This window comes from Rhinolophus sinicus, chromosome 13 (assembly GCF_057876585.1).
Source record: "Rhinolophus sinicus isolate RSI-liver-muscle chromosome 13, RSI-T2T, whole genome shotgun sequence".
In the NCBI taxonomy this organism is placed as follows: domain Eukaryota; kingdom Metazoa; phylum Chordata; class Mammalia; order Chiroptera; family Rhinolophidae; genus Rhinolophus; species Rhinolophus sinicus.
The window spans coordinates 6,425,280-6,452,997 of record NC_142513.1 but is presented as its reverse complement, the minus strand read 5'-3'; the positions used below and the strand labels follow the sequence as shown (position 1 = coordinate 6,452,997).

General features: G+C 44.7%; 1 protein-coding gene and 1 long non-coding RNA gene across 2 annotated transcripts; one reads left to right on the top strand and one right to left on the bottom strand.

Annotated features, from left to right (window-relative positions):
- On the bottom strand, positions 1-17,320 carry CYP24A1 (cytochrome P450 family 24 subfamily A member 1). Its single transcript, XM_019726108.3, has 12 exons — positions 16,573-17,320; positions 16,179-16,369; positions 14,901-14,994; positions 12,942-13,038; positions 10,624-10,715; positions 9,835-9,946; positions 8,596-8,741; positions 5,116-5,282; positions 4,240-4,318; positions 3,575-3,772; positions 3,357-3,477; positions 1-1,497 (listed from the first exon to the last, which is right to left on the bottom strand). Exons 1-11 carry the CDS (start codon positions 16,828-16,830, stop codon positions 3,367-3,369), a joined length of 1,545 nt encoding a protein of 514 aa, XP_019581667.2. The 5' UTR covers positions 16,831-17,320; the 3' UTR covers positions 1-1,497; positions 3,357-3,366.
- LOC141568256 (uncharacterized) lies at positions 15,886-27,718 on the top strand. The gene is made up of 2 exons (XR_016018145.1): positions 15,886-16,065; positions 27,236-27,718. It is a non-coding gene; the product is annotated as an uncharacterized LOC141568256 (long non-coding RNA).

Sequence of the window (27,718 nt, the reverse complement as noted above, 5' to 3'; positions counted from 1 at the left end):
AATATTTTAAAACCTGTATTCTTACTTTCAGAGAATTCACAAAAGATAGACAGATGAAAACTGGTAACACATGGGTTTATAATTCTAAAAATAATTTCACAGTGGGAGGAAAACATATACTCATTTTAGCAATATGTACATATTTATTCAAATATGAAGCTATAAATGTATACTTCTGAAATATTCTAAAAATATAACCTAAAAAGGAAACTATCAAATATACGGGAATACAAAGTATGCTCTTAGGAAAAATAGTAGTAAAAAATGTGTGTAAATAAACTGCATGTAAACACAATTTTTAAAGAAAGTTTTATAAGTATTACATAAATCTTTATGCATTTTCCACTTATGAAATCATATCTCCCCAAGGAGTTCAAGTCACATAACACAGCTTATATGGTTAATCTATAATGTATACACACTCCACTACTGTCCTATGTTATAGATTAAGGCACGAAAAGTCAGTGAATATTTTAAAACTGTGACTAAACTTTAGAACATTGCCCTAAACCAAAGATCCTAAATCAAATACCACATGTATTTAAAAAAAAACAACGACTTAAGCAAATTGCCATTAGAATACACACACATAAGTATACAATTTAAAAACTGTTGGTCCACTTCTTAATGCCATAGAGGAAATACATTAACTAAACAAAGACTTTCAGGTCCGTTAACAAAATGATGCCACAGTAAATGATTAAAGGATTCTTAGACAAGAGGTTTCGGCTTCATTGAAGTACTTCTTGAAATAGAGGTATTCTCTCATTTCCCAACAATGTTTCTATTTCAAAACAGGAAAAGTGGAACGTCACAGGGACCTGATAACTTCCACCAACATTTAGCTTTGCTGCCATTATTATGCAAGTATTTTTCCAAATATGACATTAAACCGAGTTACAGTAAATGGATTGTTGATGTTATTGCAAACTCCAGACAACTTAGCTATGGTAGGACTTTCATTGTGAAGTAAATAAAAACTTACGTTTGAGAACGAAAGATTCAAGCGGTGAATTGAAAAAACAACAACAACAACAACAACAACAACAAAAACATTCAAGCGGTGAATTTGGTAGGGCAGGGACAGAAATATTCAGAGACTTTTACCTGACTGACAAGTGCCCAACCTCCCTATGACGTCATGGAAAATGCAAGAGGAAACAAGATCACAGGCCGTTCTGTGTAGGTCAGGGTGGCACTGACATCGGTTACGTGTCAGCTAGCGGTGTACCCTGCAGATTCCTGGTATTCCAACACTTAATCCGCATCCCTGAGTCAGATACAGTCTTAATAAATACCATGATCTGTACAGACAGTGCTGCTTCTGGAACAATTGTACAGGAGACAGAATATAAACACCTGTGCCTCAGGCTTCTTCAGGTGCTGTTTCATGCTCTGGCTTTTAAAGTTGGCTTCCGAGTAATGCAGAAGAGCCATAAGCACCATCCTTTCTGGGAGGAACAAAGCCTTTGCTCCAGGTCTTGGTAGAAAAAAAATCTGGAAAATAAAGTATATCCCGATTATATACAATTAAATGAGAAGAATTATCAGCAAAACTAAATGCTGAAACCAAAACTTGCCATGGGCTCTTGCCGGGGGTGTGGTTTGCCACCTTAACTGTCCCTGCTATCTTTGCTGAATGCTGGGTCTTTCAAAATGAAGCTAGAATTCCTTCATTATCCTTCTTGAATCAATGCTGTTGGGATGTCAGAATTTGACAAATTGCCTAGTGGTACCAGACACTTGGGGAGGAATTCATTTAGGCCTCATTCAAAAATTTCATCTGTGAACTGCATGTTTCCTTAACTAACCACCTATCAGTAAATGCCCCTTAATTTGCAGTTAGCAAATACCTGTACCGTGTATCCCCAAAAATAAGACCTAACCGGAAAATAAGCCGTAGCATGATTTTTCAGGATGCTCGTAATATAAGATAAGCCCTAATGTGTCTTTTGGAGCAAAAATTAATATAAGACCCAGTCTTGTTTTCGGGGAAATACAGTAGGGCTTATTTTATATTAGGAGCATCTTGGAAAATCATGCCAGGGCTTATTTTCTGGTTAGGTCTTATTTTCGGGGAAACACGGTAGCGGCTAGTTCACTCTAGACAAATTCTAGGAGATGCTGTTGAAAGTGAGTTTGAATACTGACATATACTTCTATGAAGCCATGTGTTGGAAATGCCATGTCTCCACATAAGATATTAGAGATTTCTCTGGCTAATTTTTTATCGCTTGATAATTAATAGTGAGTGGTATACTGCAGGGAAAGTATTACGTTGTATTTGATACAGGCTGAGATTATATATATTAAAAATATACACTTATGTGCCAGGGGTCTGTAAACCAAAGCCCTGTTCAAATAGGACACACCATCTGTTTTTATAAAGTTTATTGGAATGCAGCCTTAGAGGGCAGAATAACGGCTCTCAAAAACAGTCCGTGCCCTAATTCCCGGAACCTGTGAATCTGTTACTTTAGGTGGCAAAAGGAACTTTGCAGAGGTGATTAAGGTTATGGACCGTGAGATTGGGGATATTATCCTGAATAAATAGCCTGTCGGAGAGATGCGACAGAAGAAGTAGATTTGAAGTATGGAGAAGAACGCAACTCGCTCTGGCGGGCTTTGAAGATGGAGGAAGAGGTCACGAACTAAGGGATGCAGGTAGACTCTGGAAGCTGGGAGCGGCTCTCAGCTGACAGCAAGAAATGGGGGCCTCATTTAGTAAGAAACTAAATTCTGCCAACATCCCAAATTAGCAAGGAAACAGATTCTCCCCGGCAGTCTCCAGAAAGGAACCCAGATGCGCCCACACCTTGATTTTAGCCTGGTTAGAGCTGTGTCGGGTTTCTGAACTGTAACATAATAAATCTGTGTTCTTTAACTAGGTTTTAGTCATCTGTTTTAGCAATTTGTAACGGTAGCAATAGAAAACTAATCGAATAGCCACACCTATTCATTGACGAATTGGCTGAGGCCACTTTCAAGCTGCCAGGCACAGTTAAGTGGATGTGAGAGAGACTGTAGGGCGTGGAGAACCTAGCATATCGGCCAACTGGCCCTTAACAGAAAAAAGTTTGTCCATCCCTGATATGTATGTGCAAAAACCATAACAGCAGCTTGCATTTATGGAGCACTTGGTGAATACCAGGCTCTGGGCTAAGCAGGTAGTACTCATATCAGCTTTCTGGGTAGATACTACTTTGGTCCCCATTTTACACATTTAGGAGAAAAAAAAAATGGAGGCAGAACAGTGATGTAATTGCTCAAGGTCATCCAGGGAATCAGTGAAGAGTCTGGCTGACTTCCGAGCTCGGCTCACCCCTTTGGTCATGCCCTGCACCCCAGATGATCACCTGAGGCCTCTTATCGCTGGCAGAAAGCGATGGGGAGCTCCCGGCTAGGCACCAGGATGCCCAAATGCAGCATCTCCACGGGCTCGTTGTCCGTGGCCACGATGTCATACTTGCGGACAATCTGGAACACACGCGCACAAAAGAGCAGCATTAGCCCTCTTCTCCTGCCGGGGGGCGTAGCACAGAACCCAGCTTCGGAGAGCCAGTCAGGAATTTACCCAGCAAAGAGCCAAGTGGAGCTGGAGCTCGGCTAACCGGCGACCGATGCACATTCTTTTCCCGATGCCAAACGGGAGATGTGCGAACGGGTTGATCTTCTTTTTATCTTGAAGCCATCGTTCGGGTCTAAACTGACTTGAATCTTCAAAATTTTCTTCATTGGACCCCAGCACCTGGGTATTCAGCATCAACACTGTCTAAAAACATACCGAAACACAGAGCATTAAAAATAACCAGAAGAAAGACATTTGAATAGCAAAATTTACAGCAGTGATCACCTTACAAATATAAAAGTAACCTACAAATTTATAATAACGATCATTGCCCACATGTATGGAGGGCTTGAATTGTGCCAGGTAGTGAAACGGTAAAGAACATCAAAGTTTTGTTTCACATGCTCACAATAACCCCATTTTACAGATGAGAAAGGTGAGGCTCACAGAGGCTACGTAAGTCACTCAAGGCTAGACTTGGATCCAAATCTCTCTGTCTGCATAACCATTGTTCCTAGTACTATACTTTGCAACACATCAACTATGCGCTACCATCTACATATTTGCAAAATGAATGCTTTCCTTGTAAAAATTTTCAGGGGAATCGGAGGAATATTTGGAAAGTGTCTTTCAAAGCGCTATAAGGTGCAAAATGTACAAAGTCTACTTACTCCTTTGGGTAAAGCATATTCACCCAGAACCGTTGCTTTGTCAAGAGTCCTAGTTGTAAATGGCACACTTGGGGTAAGCCTGCAAAAACCAAATCAAAGATGTAAAGGGGGGCACAGACCAAGTTCTAGCTCAAGTGTTGTGGGATTGCAGATTCTGCTTAAATAAATTGTTACAGAAGGTCATGCTCAAAAAGGGAACCCAATCACAAGCCTTCACAAAGAAATTTTGTCTCTTTCTTCCCGATATTTCTATCTCTTGTTTTTATTCCTTATCTTACTGGGTTGGCTAACCCCCCCAGAACCAGCCTGCTTAGTAGCTGTTCATAGTGGTTTTCCTATTTCACTCTAGATTGCAAATGTGTATGTTTTTCATGCGTAGCCCTGAAGCTTAATGTCTGTTCTAGGTTTCTCCCATCTACCCTTTATGAAGTTCAAGACATTTCCATCTAATCCTAAGAGGGTGTGAATTTTGTTTTCCAGAAAGGATGTCAAAAGGATTTTCAAAGAACATTTTATAGCAGAGGCTCAAAAACAAAGACGTCTCCATGTCTTATCATAAAATACTGCTGAGCTTTCATCTCAGATCCTTCAATCATGCCCCGAATCTTAATTAGTGCATTTGGCTGGTATTCATTAGAGTGTTATTGTTACCGATTTATATAGGAGGGCATTGACTTTCCAAGATGTAACAGCATTTTCCCAAATGATTTAGGAAATGAGTAATAGAAAAGGGATGTGGTCCTACAGCGCTTTCTTTGCAGCTGGTAGATGTTTATGAATTAACTGTGGGAACTGTCTATGGGGGAGACCCCTTACTATGTATTTAAGAGAACAGCTTTCTAACATATTCATACAGGCTTAGGCACGTGCCCTTACCGCATGGATTCTTTCAGACAGGCTTTTAAATATGGCATGTTCCTCAAATCCTCTGCCCGTGGCATCTGAGTCTCAGGCAATACACTCCGAATTTCCTTAAGAAGCTTTTGTTGCACGTGGGGATTACGGGATAAATTGTAGAGAATCCACATTAAGCTGTTCGCTGTCTGAAAAACAAACAGATCCAAACTTGAGTTTCTGCAAACAAGCTGCCTTAAAATCAGTTTGAGCTGAACCAAAGGCAGTGCCTCCCACAGAGCTCTGCAAATAGATCAGTGAGGACTTTCCACATATCCTTAATTTGCTGTGCCTCAAACAAATACCATAAAGTCAGATTTATTTTACTGAATTTATCAATTAAGGACAGTTTCTTGATTGAGGGAATCAAAATAGAATCCCGTAAATAATTTGCTGCATGAGGACACTTAAAATATAGTTTTGTACAAAACTGGTTTGAACACAAAACGAGCACTTGTAAAACTGGTGAAAGGAAAGCAAGGTGGGTGGATTGTATCAATGTCAACTTCCGGTTCTGGTAACGTTTGATTGTTATGCAAGATGTCACCACTGGGGGAAACTGGGTGAAGGATAAAAGGAACCCCTCTATTTTTTTCTTAGAACTGTGAGCATGTGAATCTAGAATTATCTCAAAATAGAAGTGTTTAATTAAAGAATTATTTAATACAAAAGTTGATATAAAAAATTGAATGGGGAGAGAGAAATGGAGATCTTATGAGTGCTACTCATAAGTTTTTAAAAAAATTTACAGTGTTAATGCACAAGAAACTGCATTTCTGGAATTTAAAAGAAAGGTTGTTTTTTTTTGCCACACCCTAAAAAGTTACCACAAAAATATAAAGGCATTATCTATACTCAGGGTTTCAGCCACATGCAAAGAGCCTCATAGGAGGGTGCCAACACCAAAATAAGACATTCTAGCACTGAGTTGAGAGTTTCAAGGGACCAGCCACAGTTTCTGACAAAGACTCATGGCCTTTTAAGTGGCATCCTTTTTTTCTTTTCCAAAGGCAATGAGAAGAGAAAATACATTGGCGGAAACAGCCAGTGTAGCTTTTAGCTTCATAATATTCACCACTGGTAGTCATAAGTATTTGTTTTTTAGGCCTTTTTTAAGCTAATTGAAACCAAATATTCCCGTAAAAATGGTCATTGTGTTCTCCAGCTGCAGACATCAAGACGCTTTTGCTAAGTGCCATGTGCCACTCACATAAATGAGCAAAGTGCAAGACAATTTGGAGCCAATGGCGTTTATTATTTTTGGAAGAAGATGTCTCTAAGGCAGTCTTCTTCATGTCCCAGGACTGGCAGCCTTGGCTGCAAATAAACTGTACACGGCATTATTACAAGAGTCCAATTTACAAAACAGGAAGAGGGCGTAGCCGCCAAATAAGAGATACTTTCAAATTTCTCTGATTTTCCAAATGTGACTTTCAGAATAGCCAGGACTAAAACAGAAACAGATTTAACCATATCAGTGGGTCCTTTACCACAAGTACCAAATAGAGTGTCCAAAAGGCAGATAACTGTAGCTTTCACCAAAGCCCTGTGAAAGACAGCCCAAGGTCTGTTAGGATAACTGCAGGGGCTAAATCCAGGGGAAGTGGCCTGAGAAACCTCACAGGCACAAACTGTCCTGGCTTGACCTCCGTGGAGGAGACCCATCTCGTAGCTGGCCTTCCCGCTTCCATTCTCTCTCTGCTAATTCCACTCTCCAACCACCAGTCGGAGCCCACTTTACAAAACAAAAATTTGATCACGTTACTCCCTTGCTTAAAATACTCCAAGAGCTTTCCATCACAGGTATAATAAAAGTGAAATGCACCTGGTTAACATGGCCCATGGACTTCTCCGATCTCAACTCTGACCACATTTACTAGTTCTGCAGCTCCATCCCTCTTCCTGCCCCAGGGCCTTTGCATGTGCTGGTTCCTCTACCTCAAGTGCTCTTCCACCAGATCTTTCCATGGTTGGCTCATTCCAGTGTCAGCTCCAGTATGACATCCTCAAAGAGGGACCCCTCCCCCATCTCTCTGTTACCTCACCCTGATGGCTTCCTCCATGTCCCATACCACTGTGTGAAATGATCTCATCTGTCTGTTTACATGTCTCCTGTCTGGTCCCCACTACCATTTAAGTTCCATGAGGGGAAACTGGTTCCTGGTGGTCTCTCAAGTATCTGGAATAGTGCCTGTCTCATAGAAGGCACTCAGTAGTTCCTGAATTCTTTCATTTATTGAACAAATATTTCTTGAGCACCTACTAGATGCCAAGTGCTATTCTACATCCTGGGAATACAGCCGGGGACAAAACCAAGTAGTCACTTTCATGGAGTTCACATTCCAGTTGGGAAACAACAACAAAAAAACGGGTGGAGTGTTACTTTTATCACTGTAAGGTGCCTCTACCAGGCAAATGAATGGTTCCCTAGGACAGTGAGCTGAAACACATTCCCGCTTTTGACAGCCTTCTGGAGCATGAGGCTAATCAGAGCTTTGCTCTTCCCCAATGTGGAAAACGCTAGTTTTTTTTCTTCAGACAAGAAACATTACAGAAAGGGGGAAAATGTGGAAAAGAAATGAACTAGTGTATGTTCTTCACAGAGCCTATTTGTGTATGAAATGCTGGGCCTTTGGGGAATCTTAATATACATCACTCCAATGATAGCTGGAAAAATGAATGGAAGACCCCTACACCCACCTGGACGCCTATCAGTATTTGTGTTAAGAGTCTGACTGTACTGAGTACCTACTACTGTGTTTCCCCGAAAATAAGACCTAGCCTGACAATGAGCTCTTCTGGAGTAATGCGTCTTTTGGAGCAAAAATTATTATAAGACCGGGTCTTATATTAATTTTTGCTCCAAAAGACGCATTCGAGCTGATTGTCCGGGTAGGTCTTATTTTCGGAGAAACAAGGTAGGAGTACCCACTACATCAGGGGCAAGATTTTGATCTTTAAAATTAGCCATTTCACTTAAATTGAAATCAACGTTTCCCAAAAGTACTATGTTTACATTTTACGCGTGAAAATATTATGGGACTGGCAGAGAGTATTCCAATATTTTTACAATAAACGATAGCCCAGTTAAGTAACATGCACAACTACCTAAAATAATTCCCATTTTTAAAAATTCTACATCCTCTGCCTTGCTACAGTGCGGAATTTCACTGCTTCCAAATTCTTGCAGCAGCTTGCCTGCATATCACAGCACTTGAGTCCTGCTCTGGGTTTTGTCACTAGGATAGGAATCCCTGGGAGAACTTTCCTCCCATCATGCGTTTCAGCACAAAGGCTGTGCGTTAGGTCTCCCACAGCACCGCAGATGGGATTTTTCATTTGTGCTAGAGCTCAGTTGACCCATGTGGGATGTGTGCGTCGAATGACTATTTAAAACTCTTCATTAAAAAAGATTTTACAACCTGTTTATTTAGCCCACTAAAAAATCAGGCCCAGGCTTACCGTTTCTACCGCAGCCAGCTGGAGCTCAGTGACAGCAGCGTACAATTCCTTCTTTGAAAGCCGATTGTGGTGATAAATGTCACAAAGGAAATCCGTACAAGGCTGCTCGCGGTATTTTTCTAACCGGTGGTTGACGCAAGATTTGACTATTGGAGAAGAGAAAAGGGAGAGGAAATCAGTCGAACGCTGGGATGAGGAAAAGAAAGAAAGGGAGCCTAAGATGAAATCGCCCTTGCCACATCAGGAGGGGCTTTTCAGGGACGTTGACGTGGTTAAATTAGCTAATAGGCACTTATTGTTGGGACGGCAAGGACTGATGGGTGCCCACGTGAGCTGGGCTTCTCAAACTTTCACGTGCACAAGGATCGCTTGGGCATCTTAAAGTCAGATTCTGAGTCGAGGGTCTGGGGTGAGCCTGGAAGTCTGGATTGCTAACAAGCTCCCGGGCCATGCTGCTCTGCTGGGCTACAGGTCAGATCTTGACCAGTAAAAGCTTAGCGCTTGGAGATTATCATGAGACAGAGGTGGGAGTTGGGTCCACTGTCAGAATCGGGTGTCTAGCTGATATGGTCAGGAATCTTGAGAAAGTTACTTAGCTTCTTTGTGCCTTAGTTCTTTTCTGTCACTGGGGCTAAGAGAAAGACCTGCCTTATAGGATTTTTGGTGGAAATTAAATGAGTGTGTGTGTGTGTGTGTGTGTGTTTGCAAAATATATATAATACACTATTATAACACAGGACAATACCTAGTACCAAAGCTTCCCTCCATAATATAGCAGAAATTGTTCTCGTCCATTGAGATAGTGTCATATGCCAGGTTTTCACGTTATCTATGTTAGACCTTGAAACAGTTGCATTGAGGTAGGTACTATTGTTGTTGTTGTTGTTCTGGTTCTTAGACCATTTTGGAGGCAAGACAACTGAGATGAAAAGCAGATAGGACATTTGGCCAACCCGCCACACCACGGACAGAGCTGGGACTCGAACCCAGGTATCTCTGACTCCAAAGCCCTTGCTTCTAACCACACCTAACTCCCGAAGACGACAGAAAGCCGACTCCCGCCTTTTCCTTACAATCCGTCTACACCAGGGCAACCCCCACACTCATGCTTGCAAAGCCTGAAAGAATCAGGAGGAGCCTCTCCATCGATGGATCAAGGTGCTCAGGCCAGGAAAATCATTCCGGACCTGCGGGCAGCAGCTCAGGGGCAGGGCGGCCGGGCGTGGGAGGCCATGCTACCTGACTGGAAAATGGTGTCCCAGGCCAGCGTGTGGGCCTGCCAGACCCTGGTGTTGAGGCTCTTGTGCAGCTCCACCGGGGTGACCATCATCCTCCCAAAGGTGCTCATCATCTGTGAGGAACACAAACGCCTTTTCATCCGCTTTCTCTGTCTTTCAAAGGTCACTCTGACTGTGGAATCGGAGCATTCTAAACACCGTACCCTGTGCCCCACAAACGCCGGAATTCAAAGTCCCCCCTTCCCCCCACCCCCCAGGGACATAACAAAAATAGTCTTTAGGATGATTTTCTGCTGGATGTGTTTAATGAAAACCAATTGGCTCTTATAACCTAAATGTTAAAAAAAAAAAAAAGAAGCAGAAAGGACCACTATAATCTTCATATTCACTTCCCTTTTCAATAGTTGCCTAACTTCGTCCATGTCTCTACCAGTTTCACCGTGTTTACTATGTCCACAGACGACCTAAACGGTTCAAACATTTCACATTCTGAAATTTTTCTTTTAAAAATAGCATTTTAAAAACAGACTTTGAAAAACTAGTATTGTCATCAACGGACCTTTAGCTGAAATAGCTACTTTAACTTTGCCTAAACAATGATTTCACGTGCTTCTTTATTATATGTGCATATGGGCACATCCATGCATGAAAATACATAACACAAATGAACACTTAACTATTGTTGGAATACGTGTGCAAGCCCCTCTTGGGGGAACACAGCGACCCACGTTTTGTGAAGTCCTGTGAATGACCGTCAGGAAAGCTGCTCTCTCCCCTAGGGGATGCTTACTGTTTTGATGGCCATGATGAAATTCAAAGCTTCATCCCCTGCGTTCTTCTGCAGGAGCCCAAATCTCTTCTCATAGAGTACCAGGCAGATGCCTGTTAATGAAAATGATCACACTGTCACATAATCTGCAGTCTATGATTAGCTGCCTACGAAAAGCTCAATTCCATCTCTCCTAGAACTGAGGTGTTTCCTAAGAACTGAGGAAGGGTGAAAAGCCTGAGAGTCTGAAAGCTCTTTCCAGAAATCATCTCCGGGTTCAGTGACCCATCCCCTGCAGAACCTCCTGGTCAGAAATGCCACTGTGCAAATGTAGCCATTTTCATAGATGAATGAATCTCTCCTGTGACGTCTTGCTTTTGTCTGAGGTTATCACTGGTGTCACGTGTAGCAGACGTGGGGAGGGGCCTCCCCAATACTCCTTCCCCCCCAGTTCTTAAGAAAACCATGGTTTTATTTAGGGTATGGATTATCAGTCCTCCAGCAATAAATACATCAGGATTGCTCTAAAACTGGTGGCAAACCTATTCCCTGATCTCCCGGGGTTTCTGCAGCAGCCAGAGCAGACCCTGGTGTGGACAGTGAGACCAAAAGGAAGTAATCTTTTTGCTTTTGAGCTAAAAGGTGACCAGTACCTTTTTTCCTTCTTGTTTTGCCTAAAACGCAGACGTGAGGCTAGGGGGTCCGTAGCTGTTGTTCAACCAGCCAACAAACAGGGGATGCGTGAGCAGAAATACTCGATGAGCTTGGCCCCCCAATGACACGGAGGGCCAGCTGTGGACTGCCTTCCTCTCGACGTCTCGTAATGCCAGACAGGAATTTTTAAGCCCACGCAGTCAGGTTTTCACTGACTTGCAAAGAATCGCATTTGAAACTCCTTAATTTGGGTGTTTACAGTGGACAGTTTCCAAAACATACACTTCTTTTCTCCTCTATAATCATTCCTTCTCTTCCCTCTACTTCTCTTTCCCTTAACACCTTCTGTGGATTTCCTATTTGCATGGAGCTTTCTAATGTGCTAAGGTGACGGGTCTATAAAGTTGAGGCTATTCTGATGGAGAAGACAGGTCAGGACAAAAGCCTCCATGGGGGGTGCCCTCTCCCACCCCTCACACCTGCAGGCAGAGGGACCCTTGCATCAAATTGAACCACGCCACCCTCCTGCTGAAACCACTCTGCTCTCACTCCCAGGTACTCCCAGGCTCAAAGCCCAACTCCCATCCCTGGTTTTATACGGATTATAACAGCTGGCTGCTGCTCTCCTCCCATCCTTTGCCCTCACCTTGCCCCTCCCGTGCAAGATATGCTCCAGTCATTCTGAAAGCCTTTCTGTTCCTTCAACATAATCTCTGTTCTTCTGCCTGGAGCATTCCTCCCTTACTTTCACCTGGCGAACTCCTACTTATCCACAAGGCCTTAGCTGAGATGGCACCACCTCCATGAAGCCTCCCCTGACCATCCTCAGCTGAGCCAGCCCTCTGGGATTCTCCCGCAGCCTTGAATCCCCTTAGTCAGGTGCTCACACACTCTGTTGAAATTGCCTTGTCCCTTGCCTGCACCTCCCCTGGGCAGCAAGCTCATCAAGGCAGGGCTCTGCTTCTTTTTCCCAGAGTGCTCCTTGAAGAACGTGATCGCGCCCTCTTCTGTTTGAAACTTTCCACAGCTCCCATCTGACTCAAACTAAAAGTTCTTGCTGGGTCCTGCAGGCCCTCGCTTGATCTTTCTCAGCTCCTCTTTCGCCTCCCTCCCCCTGCAATCCACTCCCACCAGCATCCTCGAAGTTCCTCCAAGGCATTGTTCATGCTTCTGCCCCAGGGCCTTTGCACTTCCTATCTTCACTGTCTGGAACAATCTCCCAGCAGATACCCTGTGGCTTACTCCTTCCCTTCCTTTAGGTCTCATCTCAAATGTCTCCTTATCAAAGCAGACTTGCCTTGTCTAGCTAGGCCCCTCTAATATTTACTGATTCCCTTACACCTAGGCAGAGTGTATATTGAAGTGTGTTGACTTGTCGGTTATCACTCCTACTAGAATCTAAGCTCTGTGTGAGCAAGGCTGTTGCCTGTTTTGTTCACTACGGTATCCTTAGTCCCTGGCCTGGTACCTGGCACATAGAAGCTGTTCAATTACTGTTTGTTGAATGACTACACAAACAACTCATAGTGCAAAGCATAACTTCAGTGCCTGAGAGCATTAGACAGGCTGCTATGGCCATTCCTCGTCAGCAGTAGTCTATGATTGTTGAAATTGTCCACAGAGCCATGTTTTATCCTCTGACTCACTTGCAAAACCAAATGAACAAGACTGTGAAGACAACTTACTTTCAAATGACCATTTGTTCAGTTCACTGTATAAGTCCTCGATGTGGCCTCTCTCGTCACAGAGCTCATCTATTCTACCCATAAAATCAGCCAAGACCTTCAAAGAAAGAAACCACAAAACACACATTCCAGTCACTGGGGGAAAACAAAATTTAAAGCTCAGTAAGCCAACTTCAGGGTTTGCTACCTTGTGTATTCACTGGCCATAAGGTTGTTCCCTCTGAGGCAATGCTAGTAATTGTATATTCTCCTTGGAAGCCCACCTGACACCCTAATGGCCTTGTCCTGGGGTATTTCCTTAGCTTTTCCTGCAGCCACCCCAAAGCTTAAGTTTCAGCTTTTGATCTAAATTTAAAGAAAGGAAAACATTTCTTCTAATCAGAATGGGGAATAAACCACAAAGGAGAAATCAGTCAAGTGTCCCTTGATGGGAAAACATCTCAAGGTCTGTGACGCTATAACTATCCTGAGGTTTGCCACTTCCGTGTCTGGGCAAGCAAACATCTCTTTACTGATGGGTATTGTGTTAAGTGTGTTGGACTGGGAGCCAGGAAATCTGTAAATTCTGGAGGCAGCTCCCTCACTAAATAGCTCTGTGACCTTGGACAAGTTATATAAGGACTTTAGATGCCAGTTTCCCAAACCAGGGCTGTCGATGACTGGTGCCTCGCATTTAACAAGGCCTAGAAAGTACCAAGCTCTGTACTAAGTGCATTGTCTTCGCTGGTCCTCACGACAACCTCGTGAGGTAGAAAGTACTGTCACAATTCCCATTTCCTAGGTAGCAGGTGAGAAAACTGAGGCTTAGAGAGAGGCTAAGGCACTCGCCATTGAACACAGCACTGAGATATGGCCATGCTGGGACCAGGAACAAAGTCCGTGTGACTACCAAGCCCACCCATGGAAGCAATGGGCACGTAAAGTTTGCCACATACGCACGTAAAAGTACTTTGAATTAGTTACCATCAAAAAATTCAGGGATTTTGCATGCATATATGAATTTTCCACTACTAGTCACTAATAATAATAATAATAATTAATAATAATAATAGGATCTGGCAACATCGGGTCTGCATTCCCACGTGGCAGTCATTTGCTGGAGCTGGAGCAGCTGTCCCGTCTAGAAAGGGCATGTACTATTCTGTTGGCTGAAACCCTTACTGGACCTGCCTTGTACATGTATGTTGAGTACCCGGCCCCTGGAAGCGTCTGAGTTTGCAATCTTTCTCTTATACAATCTTATGTAGGTCCAAGTTCAGTTCAAAATAAATACTCCGAGTGAATGGGAGTAAAAAGAGATTACTATATACTTAACTCCCTTCCTCTTTGGCCCCCTGTTGGCTAAAGGATAATGTCTAAATACCTTAGCATGGCACAAAAACATTGACAAGACCTGCCGTCTGTCCAGCATCATTTCAGAGAAAGCCCATTTCTGAATGTACTATTCTCTAAACACACCATCATGACATGTCATGCCTCCATAGTTTCAGCAGGCTGGATGCCTTTCTCCACCATCTCTGGCTTGCAGACTCCTACTCATCCTGCAAAACCCTGCTCAAATGTCTCTACCAAGGAACTTTATAAGCATTATTTCATTTAATCCTCACAGCCACCCTGTGGAGTGAGAACTGTTCCTCCAATTTTACAGACTGGGAAACTGAGGCTTAGGGAAGTTAAGTAGTATCATCACGTAGCCAGACGGTGGAAGGCGGACGTTCGAATCCAAGGCTGTGTACTACCAAAGTCTGCGCTTGTAACTGCTCCCTTATAGCAATATTATTTTAAAAGAGGGTGAAAGACTAAGGGTTTTGGAGGAAGAGGATAAGGGGGGAATGAGGAGAAAGCAAAGAGCCCTGAATCATCCAGAGTATCCTCTGCACTTTGCAGCCATGACATGACGCTCCAGAAACATCCCTGCCTCCCAGAGAGATCCAGGAAAGCTGGCCCCAGCCCGCAAACCTCATTGATTTTGTTGTCCAGCTTCATAATTTCCACTGGCTTCATGAGTTTCTTTTGAAAGGCACTCCGGACCCGCTGCCAGTCTTCTCCTTCCCTGGAAGGAAAGCAGAAGTATATTTAGAGCAAATTGAAAAGAAAGGAAGGCAGAAGCAGAGAGACCTCCAGCGGTTCCACTGCATGAACTGTATCATGCAATGAACACGGAGAATCATGCCGAGACATGTCCAAAGACGACTGGCATTGGGATATTTGGGGCTGGTTTGACCATAGGATGATAAAGCATCTTTCCTCTCAGCCAAAGAAAGCACCAGAAAGGTGACATCCATATAATTTGGATTCAGGGCTGTGGAGGTGTTCTTGCTGGGTTTGAGCTGGGAGGCCAGGCGCCTCAGTTCCTAGCAGTGAGCGTGGGCCCGTGAACATTCCCTTCCACAGAAACCCAGATCTGTTTGAGGAAAAAGCTTGTCTTCCTGCAACCCATTGCCTTAGGTTGAAAGTCACATTCACAAAATACCTCCCAATAAAGACATACAGTCAAGATGAACTGGAGTTGTAAAAAGCGGTTCCCTCCCATCAGGCACCTCTTTGCCTTTGCCCCAAAGCTGGCCACACAGCCTGTGATGCACCATCATTTAATATGGTTTTTAATTCCAGTAATTATATCCTGAAGAATACAACTATTACGCATTACAATTTGAAGGTTAAAAAAAAGTGTGAACTTGTTAAATGCTAACACTTAAAAAGCAAAGGAATAACATCAGAGTATAGCATTTATCTGTCTGCAACCTTAACGCCCCCCCCCCCCCATCCCACCTTTGGGTGCACCTAGGTCATAACTTTTCATTCCCCCCCAGAAAGAGAGGTCCCTGTCAAAAGCTCAGGAAGTTCATTTCTGGCGTTGGAGCTTGTGGGGGTGGGGGGAGCGGTAACAGGGACTTTTAAGAGATAATTTTGTTTGTATAACTCATTTGTCTGGCACGCCGACTTCAGAACCTCTTCCTGCCCAAGAGTCTGAACACCCCAATTTGTATAATGCTGTTTGGCATTTCTTTGATGGAAAGGCATGGCCCCAGCCCAGTTGCCAGAGAGAACGCAAGCGTTGGGTGCGCAGTGCAGCTGTCGTTCAAACCCCTCTCATCTAGGCAAGAGTTCGCGACTGCACCGGGTAAGGGCTTTCGCGTTCCCTGCATAAGAAGGGTCCAACCCCAGGGAACCTCTCCCCCATTTTTAAACGAATCAGCCCCAGCCGCCGGCCCACATCCTGCCGCGTGGACTCACAGGATCAGAAGGCCGTAGCCCTCCTTGCGATAGTCGCGATAGGCCTTCCAGGGTTTGATCTCCAGCCGCTGGGGGTACGCGCTCTCGGTGCGGTACAGCGCTTCCAGCAGGTACGGCGAGCCCAGGTGCACCGAGTCGAAGGAACCCAACTTCATGCGGAAAATCTGGCCGTACTTTTTGTGGTACTCCGCCTGCAGCCCGCCCGGCAGAGTGCAAAGTCAGCGCGCATCCCAAGTCCCGATAGCGCTTCTTCCTCCCCCCGCCTCCTTCCTCCCGGGGACCGCTGCTGCCCGGACACCCGAGCGCACTGTGCGCCGGAGCCCCGCGCCTCGGGGAGGGTTTGGAAGGCAGGGCAGGGAAAGGAAAGGGAATTGGGGCTCGACGAGGCATTTACCAGCGTGTCGTGCTGTTTCTTGAGCCCCCCTTTCCAGAGAATTTCCAGCAGGCTGCCCAGCAGTGGCCAGTTGGTAGGGCCGGGCAGGGCGGCAGCGTTCTGCGCCTCGCCACGTTCCATTAGCGGGCAGAGGGGCACCTTCCGCGGCCGAGGGGGCGCGCACGCCGTCGATGTCACGGGTCTGGGGGGCTGTCCCAGGCAGCGCAGCTGCTGTAGGAAGGCGGCCAGGGAGCGGCTCTTGCTGATGGGGGAGCTCATGGTGCGGGAGAGACCGGGCGCGTGGGAACGCACGGGGACCGGGAAGCGCGAGTTGCTCAAGTGGCGCCGGCCGGGTTGGGGACTGGACGATTCTGGGAAAGAGAGGCAAAGAGGACCAGCAGGTGTGATGGAGGGAGCGGAAGAGGGACAGAGAGCAGAAAGGACCTAGGCGAGGATGCTCGACGCTGCACCGCGCAGCACCCTCAGGGCGCGGTACCCGCCGAGCGCTGGCCGCAGGGGCGGGAGGAGGGCAGCAGGGGGCTGGGTGTCTCTTGAAAGAAGGGAAGGGATGTGGATCCGCCTGTGGGTCAGCAAGTCTGACTTCCAGGCCTGGAGCCGCGAAGTGGAGGTGTCAAGGAGGGTAGGAGAGATGCTGCGGGAGCTGAGTGTCCTCCGGGCGCTCTCCATGATCCAGGCCGGCGGACTAAGTATTTATGGAGACAGGGCAGGCCCTGGGTGGCCAATAAGCACGCCGAGTGGGGCGGAGTGGGCCCTGGCTGGCCTGTCCGGGAGGGACGCGGGACCCGGGTGGGGCGGGGCGGGGGGGGCTGGAAATCGGATGGTGTCAGCGAGGTGAGCGAGGGCGTCCGGGACTCGGGTGACCGGTGCACTGCTCCACCCCGGAGATAACCCTCCCCGGGGTGGCGCGCTGTGCCGGGAGTTCACCGGGTGTGCGCTGAGCGCGCCTCCCTGCCCTCCCCCAGCGGGCAGAGCCGGCAGTGGCAGCCCCGCGGCTGTAGCCCCGCGCTTGCACAATCGCACTGCTGGGCGGGCGAGGTCTCCGAGTGCGGGCCCGGGAAGGGTGCCGACGCCTGCCGGGGCCTCGGGAACCCGCGCGCCTCCGGGAAGCTAGTTTATGCTAGCCTGGACGGAATTCTTTTGGGAGGAAGGTTGACTTACTGCGCCTCCCAGGGTGGCGACGGGTTGAGACTACTGAAATGCATCCAAAGGGGATTTCACCTTTGGGTCCTGGGCAAAGAGGGCCAGTTAAATGCACAGAATGTCCTCCCTGGCTACTCCATTCTGGTTGTCATGAAGATTGAATGCATTAATGCTGGCAAAGCATAGTCCACAGTCAGCACTCAACTTACCTCTTCAGGCAGTTAGGAGGTGAGCTGTGGAAGCCTGGCTTGCCGTTGAGTCTGGGCTGGGCTACCTCTCCCATGTCCATCACTCCCCTCCCTTTTGGGGGGCCACCTTGGGCAAAGGATAGGCACACGCAGCTCCGCACCACGGCCGGCAGCATCCCCACCAACCCCTATGAACTGCATCCTAGGCAAGCTTGGGGACACACACACACACACACACACACACACACACACACACACTTTCTATCATCATCATGGCTGGCAATAGTAGAACTCGCTTTACTAATTCGGGAAGAGAAGTTGGAGTTTTTCGTTGATTGTTTTAAACTGGCTCCTGTCTCTCATTCTGAACCGATACAGGAACTCCCGCCGGCCAGAGAGGAGCTGAGGGACGTTCTGTTTCCTCTCCCGGCTTTTCAGTCTCTTGGCAGGGTCTTTTTGACCCTAGTGTTGGCAAAGCTTTCCCTGGTGACTTTATTGTAAACTCTTTGTTTGTTGAAAACCTTTTGCAGCCCAACTTGAGCTTGAACACTGTCAGATTTGTCCTGAGAGGTTACTGTTAATGTTAATAAAAAGTAATAGCTATATGTTATATATTAATATAGTTTATATATAATGTACTTATATGTAATGTACATATCTACTTATGTAGGTATCCATTTATATCGTGTTCCCCCGAAAATGAGACCTAGCCAGACCATCAGCTCTAATGTGTCTTTGGAGCAAAAATTAATATAAGACCAGGTATTATATCATATTATATTAGACCCGATCTTATATTATAGTAAAATAAGACCAGGTCTTACATTAATTTTTGCTCCAAAAGATGCATTTAGAGCTGATGGTCTGGGTAGGTCTTATTTTTGGGGAAACACGGTATATACACAGTATGTGGTACATATTATATAGCACATACCATAGATTATATACTATATGTAATATACACTATATCTTGTATAACATGTTACATAGTATACAAATGAGAGCTTTCTAGGGCTTATGCTAAAGCAGCCACTTAGCTAGACATTTTACATAAATTTTCCCATTTAGTTAGCATAATGACAAAAAATGAGTGAATAAATAAAACTAAAGCTTAGAGAGTTAAATAATTTGCCCAATGTCACAGACCTTACTTACTATTGGCTCATGTGGGATTCAGGCCCAGATTTTCTGATTCTAACCTGGGCCTTTCATCTATACATCGATATGCAACATGCTACATTACGTCACCTCTTCTTACACCGGGATTATCTCAGAGTATTGGAAATATTCCTTAAATGGGAATATCTCCAGAAGGGCAGTTGAGTGGAATCAGCATGTGTGGGGCTGTGCGATGGACGGAAATGTTGTTTTATGTGCTCATGGTGGTGAAAAAGAACAGCCCCCAATAGAAGATCCATTTAGTGCACCACGTGTGTGCCTTGCTTGCGGTATATTGCTTGGTACATAATAAATGCTCAATAAATCATAACTCCTATTGTTATGCCACCTGCTGAGTTATCACCCTCCCCCTTTGTTATTTCTTTCTGTCTCTTTCTGCAGGTGTGCTGAGAAAGAAAGGGAAACCGTTTCAGATTTGCTGGGTTTCCATATGAGTTTGAGCACTACGTTGCTTTCTAAACGCCAAGTAGATACGTGGACGTTCAGGCAATCATTAGTCTCGTCACAGCCAGCAAGGCAATTCCCATTTCAGGGAAATGGGTTTCTCATGTCCAGCAGAGACAGCCCCCACTCATTTTCATAGTGGGTTGCAGAGGAAAGCAAGACCTCAACCCACCTATCCTTGACCAGGTGCAGCTCAGTCACTCTTCCTCACTTGGCCACTTCCCTTGCTCTTTCCTTAGTGACTCATCCTGACAGGGATCCTGCTGGGAATTACTAATGAGAGAGCTTGAAGCGCCTTGTAAGTACCCCCCATCATTACTGAGACAGGCCCAGGCTCTCTGTTTGCTTCTGGGAAATCTTACCAGATCCTGAATGGATAATTATACCTCACACCAAGCTACCACGGATGACAAAGTGTGTGTGCATTTACATGTGTAATGAGGATGGGCTGCAGGAGTCCCTCGGCGGGCGACGGCTGCTTTCTCTGTGCTGAACAACACGAAACTCTTTCATAGATACCAAATAGGAATATAGTTCTGTGCTTCCAAGCTTTGGCTGAGCCTGGGTTTGAGTCCTAGACCCGCCTTCTGATTGTGGAAACTTGGGGTACTTACTTTCCACAGCTGTCGAACGGACAGTGTTGGAAGCAACCTCACAGTAAAGCTCAAAGCTCGTGGGAAGAGGAGTAGTAAGGATAACTGATTGCTGTGGGAACAACGTGCGTACAGTTCTTAGCACGGTGGAATGTTCAGTAAACACCACTTCAAAGTGCGACCATATTGACACACGCCTTGGTTTTTGCAAACTATATATGAGAGAGGCAACTTAGATGTCTCGACTATTATACCTTGTGTTCAACTTAATGTTGTCATGTTGACTCAGGAAACAGTATAATTGGATAAAGCCAAAGGAAGATTAGCAAAGAAATAGTAGCCAGAGAAACCAGGGCTAACTTACCGATCTGTCAGCCTCGGGTACCTCATCTTAAAGTGGTGATAACGAGGGTACCCACCCAGGAGGGTTTTTCTGTGGTTGACAAAGCCTTGGAAGTCCCTGGCATGTAGTACAGGCGCTAACATGTCACTGTTGATGTCTATTATGAGCTACAGGAATTGGGGTCTCAAATAATTCAGGTCATCGTCTCTCTTACATGTGTCTTGGGGTCCTCTGCCTAATTAGACAAAAGCCTTGAAATTCTGGACACTGTCTCCTTGTTTTTGTCTCTCCTAGAGCATAGGAGACAGTGCTGTTTACCTTGGCCAGTCCCCAACAGCGCAAATAATAGGCAATTGATTATTGACCATTTCCTCATTCTCCAGTGAAAAGAGAACGATCAGCATGAATACATGCTTTGTTTTCTGAGGAAGAAGTTGTTGGTCACTCCTGGAGGGTTTTATTTGTGCGGCATATAGGAAGCGATTCTCTATAACAAAAACAACAGTTTGGGTCCCAATGGCAGCTTGAGTTGAAGCTGCGTCGCCTGGGGCAAGTTATTATTTAACCCCTCTGAGCGTAGTTTCCTTAGTCATAACATTGGGGGTTACTGTGCCTATGTGAGAAAGGCTCAGATGGAGACTTGAAACCTCACGTGAAACACCATTAACCATTGTTTTCACAAACATCTGTTTGGCTCCTGTACTTGCTTGATCATTTCTGAATAGAATTCAGTCATGTTGGCAAGTTAAAGTTATATAGATTATGGAAAAACATATCTCACATCCTCCAAAGTGCAGTTACACGTGGAGAACTTTTGAAAAGGTTCACCATTAAAAGGGGTGTTCCATTTCGAAGGACGTGAATAATAGAGCGTGTACCCATGAGTCGATGCGTCACTTTGCCATCACTACAAATTGTAGCTTACTGGGGAGCCAGGTATTTTTACTGCCTCTACCCACCCAACAATATTGCAAGGGAAGTATTAGTTTCCATTTTAGGGGAGAAAACCTGTTTCTTGTAGCGTTTGAATCTCCCCTGCTGCCTATTTCCACTCTGACTCAGTTCACATTGCTGTCATCTATGAAATGAGAGTAATGGTGGTTCTCATATATTTGAATATGATACTTATAATAATAGTCTATAGTTATAGGCTTGTAACTTGAATTCTAACTTGCCTCAGGGTATCAGCAACCCAAGGGCAGGAAGACAGTCTGTCTTACATACTTATTCTCTGCTACATCCTTGGTACCTTTAACCATGCTTGGATCAATTTATGTACTCAATAAATACTCACCAAATCAAAAATTGCAAAATAACAGAGGTTAAATGCCTTCCTTGTTCTGGACTGTACTTGTTCCATTTGATAGATTCTGTGGTTTCTAGCGAAAACGCAGTTCTTGGCAAAAGATGTGTTTAATTACAAACCTTATATAGAAAGGAACACTTTATTTCTGTTTTTCACCATGTCTGGGAAGATGGGGGTCTGGAGAAGGAAGCTGTGCCCTCTGTAGAGTAACCAACCACATACCTCCACCAGAAAAGGGAGCGAATCAATGAAATCAGTTAATATTGTGAACAGTATGTGTTATAGGCTAAATACTCAGTAAGCATTAGTTGTTATTAATAATAATTTTGGAAGATAAAGAGCCAAGTTAAACTGGCCTAATAAAAAAAATCCATTGATTTGGAAAAATTCCTTTGGTACCTTATATGTTTCATAATTAACTTTTAAAATTATATCGTCAACATAGATACCTGTTCTGGGTTTTCTTGCATGATATAACTTGGCTAATTCATCGGGGGGGAAATCAGGGAAATTCCAGGACAGGATTATTATTACTAATTATATTGGACCCAAAGTATGTTCTGCTTTGCTCCTGTAAGTCAAGAACCTGCCTTGACATATCTTATTTTGGCTATTGACGTAAATGAAGCATTATGGAGTTCTTTTTTTTTTTTTTCTTGGCTTATAAACAACAGAAATTTATTTCTCACAGTCCTGGAGGCTGAAAGGCTGTGATCAGGGTGCCAGCATGGTGGGGTGAGGGTGCCTCTTCTGGGTGGCTAACTTCTGGTTGTACGCTTTCATCATGGAAGGGCATTGTGGAGTTCTGGTTGTATTTTGCCAGAGCTTAAATATGAACCCCTCAAGCCCACACGTCTGTAGGGGGTTGGCACCGGCCCAGCGAACAATTCTGAAACAAGAAAACTCTAGAAGAGTCCTTTTGTCTTTGGGAAGAGAATTTGAGGCATTTGCAGAACGTCAGTGGGTGTGTTCAGGGGCGGAAACGTCTCCACTCTTGGAGCTCAATGAGAGCGCCACCTAGAGGAGGTTAAAGCTACATGTGCGTGGAGAGGAATTAAATTCAGACTTTGAGAGGGATCTGAAGAGAGGGGGCGGAGGGAATTACTTTTTCCTCCTCGAGATCAATAGCCATTTTCTGGCATGCAGCAAGCAGGCTCCCCTGTCCTACTCTGGAGTCTTGTGATCAACGAGTCCATATTTTTATCATGAACCCTGTCCCTGGGGGTGTCAACCCATTCACTTTTACTTATGTAACTCAATCGGTTTATCTTGCCAGCATAAATAAATATGTCAGCCTCATGCCCAAGCTTGTGACTTGATTTCAAAACCGTTCAATCACAAATAAAGCTCCTCATGGGTTTTCTGTTCTTTTTTTTTTTTTTTTCCTACATGAAGTCCAAGTGACTCAGATATTTTGTTCTTTAGCAAGATGACAACCATGACTCAGGCACCAGGGCTGTGAATGTTTGCTGACATCTCAAGTCTGGAGTCTAAGATAAAATGAGTTGTTTCGTAAAATAACTTTTCTCTAAAACAAAAATGTGTGTGTGTCTCGGTTGTCAAAATCCTTGTTTGAATCTGAAAGGAGAAAAGTGATGGTTTGGAACGTGGACATGGGTACCAGATGTGCTTGGGTGCAAAGCCCAGCTCCAGAATAGGTCAGCCTCTGTGACTGTGGGCAGGTGACAGTCCCTTTCCCAGCCGTGGCTTCCACGTGGGTGGAAAGGAGAATAGTGCTACATATGTGGGTGGTCGTAGAGGTACCACTTAGCAGAGGGCCTGGCAGATGGGAAGGAGGTCGCATAAGACTTTGTTGGCTGCTGGCTAGAACTTCATGGCACAGGAGGATGCCATACTCGGATGGGAGAACATGCCCTCACTTCGGTAGAAAACCTAGGTTGTAGGAAAGAGGAATTCTAATGAAGTGATGTTATCTTTGGCTCCATTTTAAACTAATACTCTGGAAAGGTAAACCGTGTTCTGGAGTGGATTTCAAATGCAGGTTTGCCAGAAAGGGTTAATGGGAGGTTTATGGCTTCCGTGTCCTGGGATTTTAAAAACCTGGAACAATTTTATCAGTACTACTTTATTGGGAAGGATTGTTTTCTATTCTGTTCCTTCCTGCCTCTCTCTCTCTCTCTCTCTCTCTCTCTCTCTCTCTCTCTCTCTCTCTCTCCCTCTCTCCCCCTTTCTCCCTTCCTCTCTCCCTCTCTTTTCTTTCTTTCCTCCCTTCCTTCTTTTTTGGTAAAGTCTTTGCTTTTATGTTGCTGATTTTAGAGTTAGGCTTTGGTTTCCTATCTTTCCTTAGCAAAGTAAGTTGGCATCTCTCTGATAATACCATATTTTAAAATATTTATTGGGATGTGAAATTCAAATGTTTGAGAACTACTTGTATCAGTATCAAATGATTCTCCCTTTGATCCCCAACTATAATATTCTTTTATGCCCCTCTGCTACCTTAATACCCACGGCCCAGGAAATATAAATAAGCCAATTCCTTTTTTCTGGATCAGGCAAAATGAACCAGGACATTTTAATGAGGACAATGAAATGAAGGCACAAAAGACCAAGGCCAGTTTGTAAAGTGACTACCCCCTACTATTTTATGTACCATGAACTTTATGGTCTCCGTTGACTAATAACCCGATGAAACACGGAGAGTGTGCATGCCAGGTGCCAGACAGAGATCACAACCCCAGTGCAAAGCCTGCCAGTACCATGGCTCAAGGAAGCCCGGGTCGAAAGACAGAAAAGTGAGCCCTGTTAAAAACCATGTTAAATGCAGTCGAAATGCTCCCAGGGGAGCAATCCACTTATGGAAGCTCTACAAATGCAGGAAGGGATTAAACTGCATTGATGAAGATGTCAGGATTAGGAGGAACATGGGAAAACTGGAGGTAGAATGTGAGAAGGAAGAGACGTTCTCTGGGGCTACATTTTGGAGCAGGAATATCACAGGAAACATTCATTATAAAGGTAACGATGACATCTTGGATGAAGCCACTTCTTTAGCAGTGTTGCCCAGGCTGTGAAGGGGAACATCCCTGCCCCGTTGTGTGGAACTGGCTTTGCTCCCTCAGTCCACAGGCCGGAGCCCGTGGCAGGCATGATGGCACAACATGACAGTAGCTTCTGCTCATGGATTCGTCAGGAGGGGTGGACAATTGACCCAAGTGGGCCATTCAAATTCTTAGTTAGAAGCATCAATTCGGAATTTGGGAAGTAGCCCATTTGTCAGTGTAAACTAGTCTCTAAACTAGTTATGGGGAGACCGTCTTTTGCCCCCCACAGAACTGAAGCCCTAGAGGAAGGACATTTTCAGAGATAAAGAAGGTTGAAACAGCTGAGCACAGAGCAGAGAGGAGAGAGGAAGCGAGGGTCCTGATGGCCTAACATTTCCCATTTGCAGGCGCTTCCTGGTGAAGACTGAACTATTGAATTTTGTAGCAATATAGACTCTTGTTTGTAAGCAACAGAAATTGGCCCTGGCTATTCTAATCAATAAGGGAATATATGTGGCATTTGGCAGAGGGTTGTCAAAGTGTGGCTGGATGACCAAGATTGGGACGTGGCAGGATTCCAAAACAGAAACCTAGCACTATAGCCCCGTGAGCACAGCCTTGCAGGACACTGTCACCCAGGGTCACACTAGGCAGGTTTCACTTGAATATCAGCAGCATATTTGAATCACATTCTTGCTTACCAAATTCTTAAGGTTCAGATTGCTTAGGCATTTTTATTTCTCAAACAGCTGGGTGCACTTAACCTTTTGGTGTCTTTCTTGGCCACCCGAATTTAAGACCCAAGATTGTTTACAAAAGTCACCTTGGTTCTCATTCAGAACAAATGGTGTTGGGCAGATGGATACCAAGGATACCAAGGACCCCACAGAACTCAACTCCCCTGAGTCTTCTCCAAACTTCTTAGGGAGCCAAGACAGAGAGAAATAACTGAATGGAAGCAGGTTTATAATGAGCAAGCGGTTTTCTTTTAAAATGATCGCAGCTGGACTTGTTGGTTGTGTTTTGGGTAACTTGGAAGGTTTTGAAACTGTTGGATTTATTTTGCTCAGGAGAATAATGTTACCTCAGTGTGTGGGACCAGGTGGGCATTTCCTTTCCGACCTGAAGAGCAGTTGATCTAAAGCATCAGGTAAATAGCGTTTGTACCATAAAATATTCATTACGTGGTCATTGGTTTTGGAGACAGTCTTACATGGAACTCAGAAAAAGAAGGACAGCTTTCGCAGCTCATCCCTGGCAGTTAGGAAATGCAACACCAACAACAAGCCAACCCAAATCTCCTGCAATCATACCACCGAGAAAAAAAAAAAAAAAGACCGGATTCACCGGATTCATTGTAAAAAGAAAACATTGATTGAACTGTAATATACATGCAGAAAAGGAATCACTTTGAAAATGCAAAACAAAGGTCTATTACTTAATCACGGATTGTCTTCAGTATCGTAAACTTGGACAATACAGGATTATCCTTTAAGTATGAAGTGAAGATTTTTAAAAATGAAATGTACCTTAGGATTCCACTTTTTTTCCTTTTCTTCCATTTTCAGTAGACCTGCTCTGTAGCATTTCCAGCAGAAGGAGATGCCTCCTTCAGAATTAAGATCTTCAGAGGAGGATGCCTATGGTTTTAATCATTAACTTGAACCCATCACAACATACGCTAAAGTAAAAGTGCTTACAGATAAGAATATGATAAGAGTAATTCATGGCACCCAGAGATAGGAAATACAAATTCCTGTAGTGTATACAGTGTTGCCCATGGCAGGGTAGGTACAGGAAGACCTTCACCAACAACACCTGTCATGGATCGCAGGATGGCAGGTCTTACCTGCACCTGAGCCCCCACACACCTCACCCGGCAGCACCCGCCCTCCATCCCTACTGCAGGAGAACTAGTTGGGGCTGGTGCTTGATCTTTCCCAGTGTGCCAGGGTGTCCTTTGCCAAGGTCACTGTCTTCCTCCAAACCTTCAATTTACCCCCTTTGTCTGGATACTAATGTCCAAATTGCTTCCTGTGGCTTTCAAGCCCTCCCCAAACTGACTTCTCCGACATGGTCCCACCTTTTCCCGAGTCTGCGTTCCTTACCTGGTGCTAACATGTTTTCTAAAAACAAAATTGACATACTGATTTTGCATCCTACCTGTTTTTCAGCATATTTCCCCACGTTACTACTTTTCAAAGCTGGCAAAGTGATCAATGCCTATTGCTGGATCTCTGGGCCACTGAACCCCGTCTCTTCTCTTCGGCCGGACCCTGAGCTTCTGATGCTTAATTTTCATAAACACTGTTTTAATAAGCACTCTTGTATAAAGAGTACTTCTGGTTTTAGATCTATTTCCTCAGACTAGATGTCCAGAAAGAAAATTAATCTCCAAACAATAAAAATGTTTCTTCATTTTATTAATCTGCTTTCTAAACCTTTCTACACATCCATCTCTTTTTCAGGTGGTAGAGCGTGAGCCTGAAGACAGGGGGGCTGCTTTTTAATTTCCCTCTTCAACCTCAGTGCCTGCGAGGTATTCTGCTCAGAGAAAGACCATAGAAACATTAATGATGGACATCAATGGTTCCCATGCCGTCTTAGATCACACCCTTTGCTTATCGCCAAAAACATGAACCAGATTTCTCCAAAGAGATGACTCAGGATGCCTTTTGAGGCTTTACAAGCATCAAGCAGCAGCTGAGACCTCAGTGCCATTTCTCTCACCCGCTGATTGCTTTTTTCCCCATTCACATGTGTAATTCCTCCTAGCTGATTATTATCCGGTGGGGGGTGTTTGTTTTGGTTTTTGGGTGTGTTGTTGGCTTTGTTGTGGTTCTGATGCATCCTCAGCCCATGTCTCTTCATGAAGGTCTGTATCAAGTTGACACAAATGTAACTTATGGGTTAGAGGACGTGATTTATAAAATATAAAGCATTGAAAATCA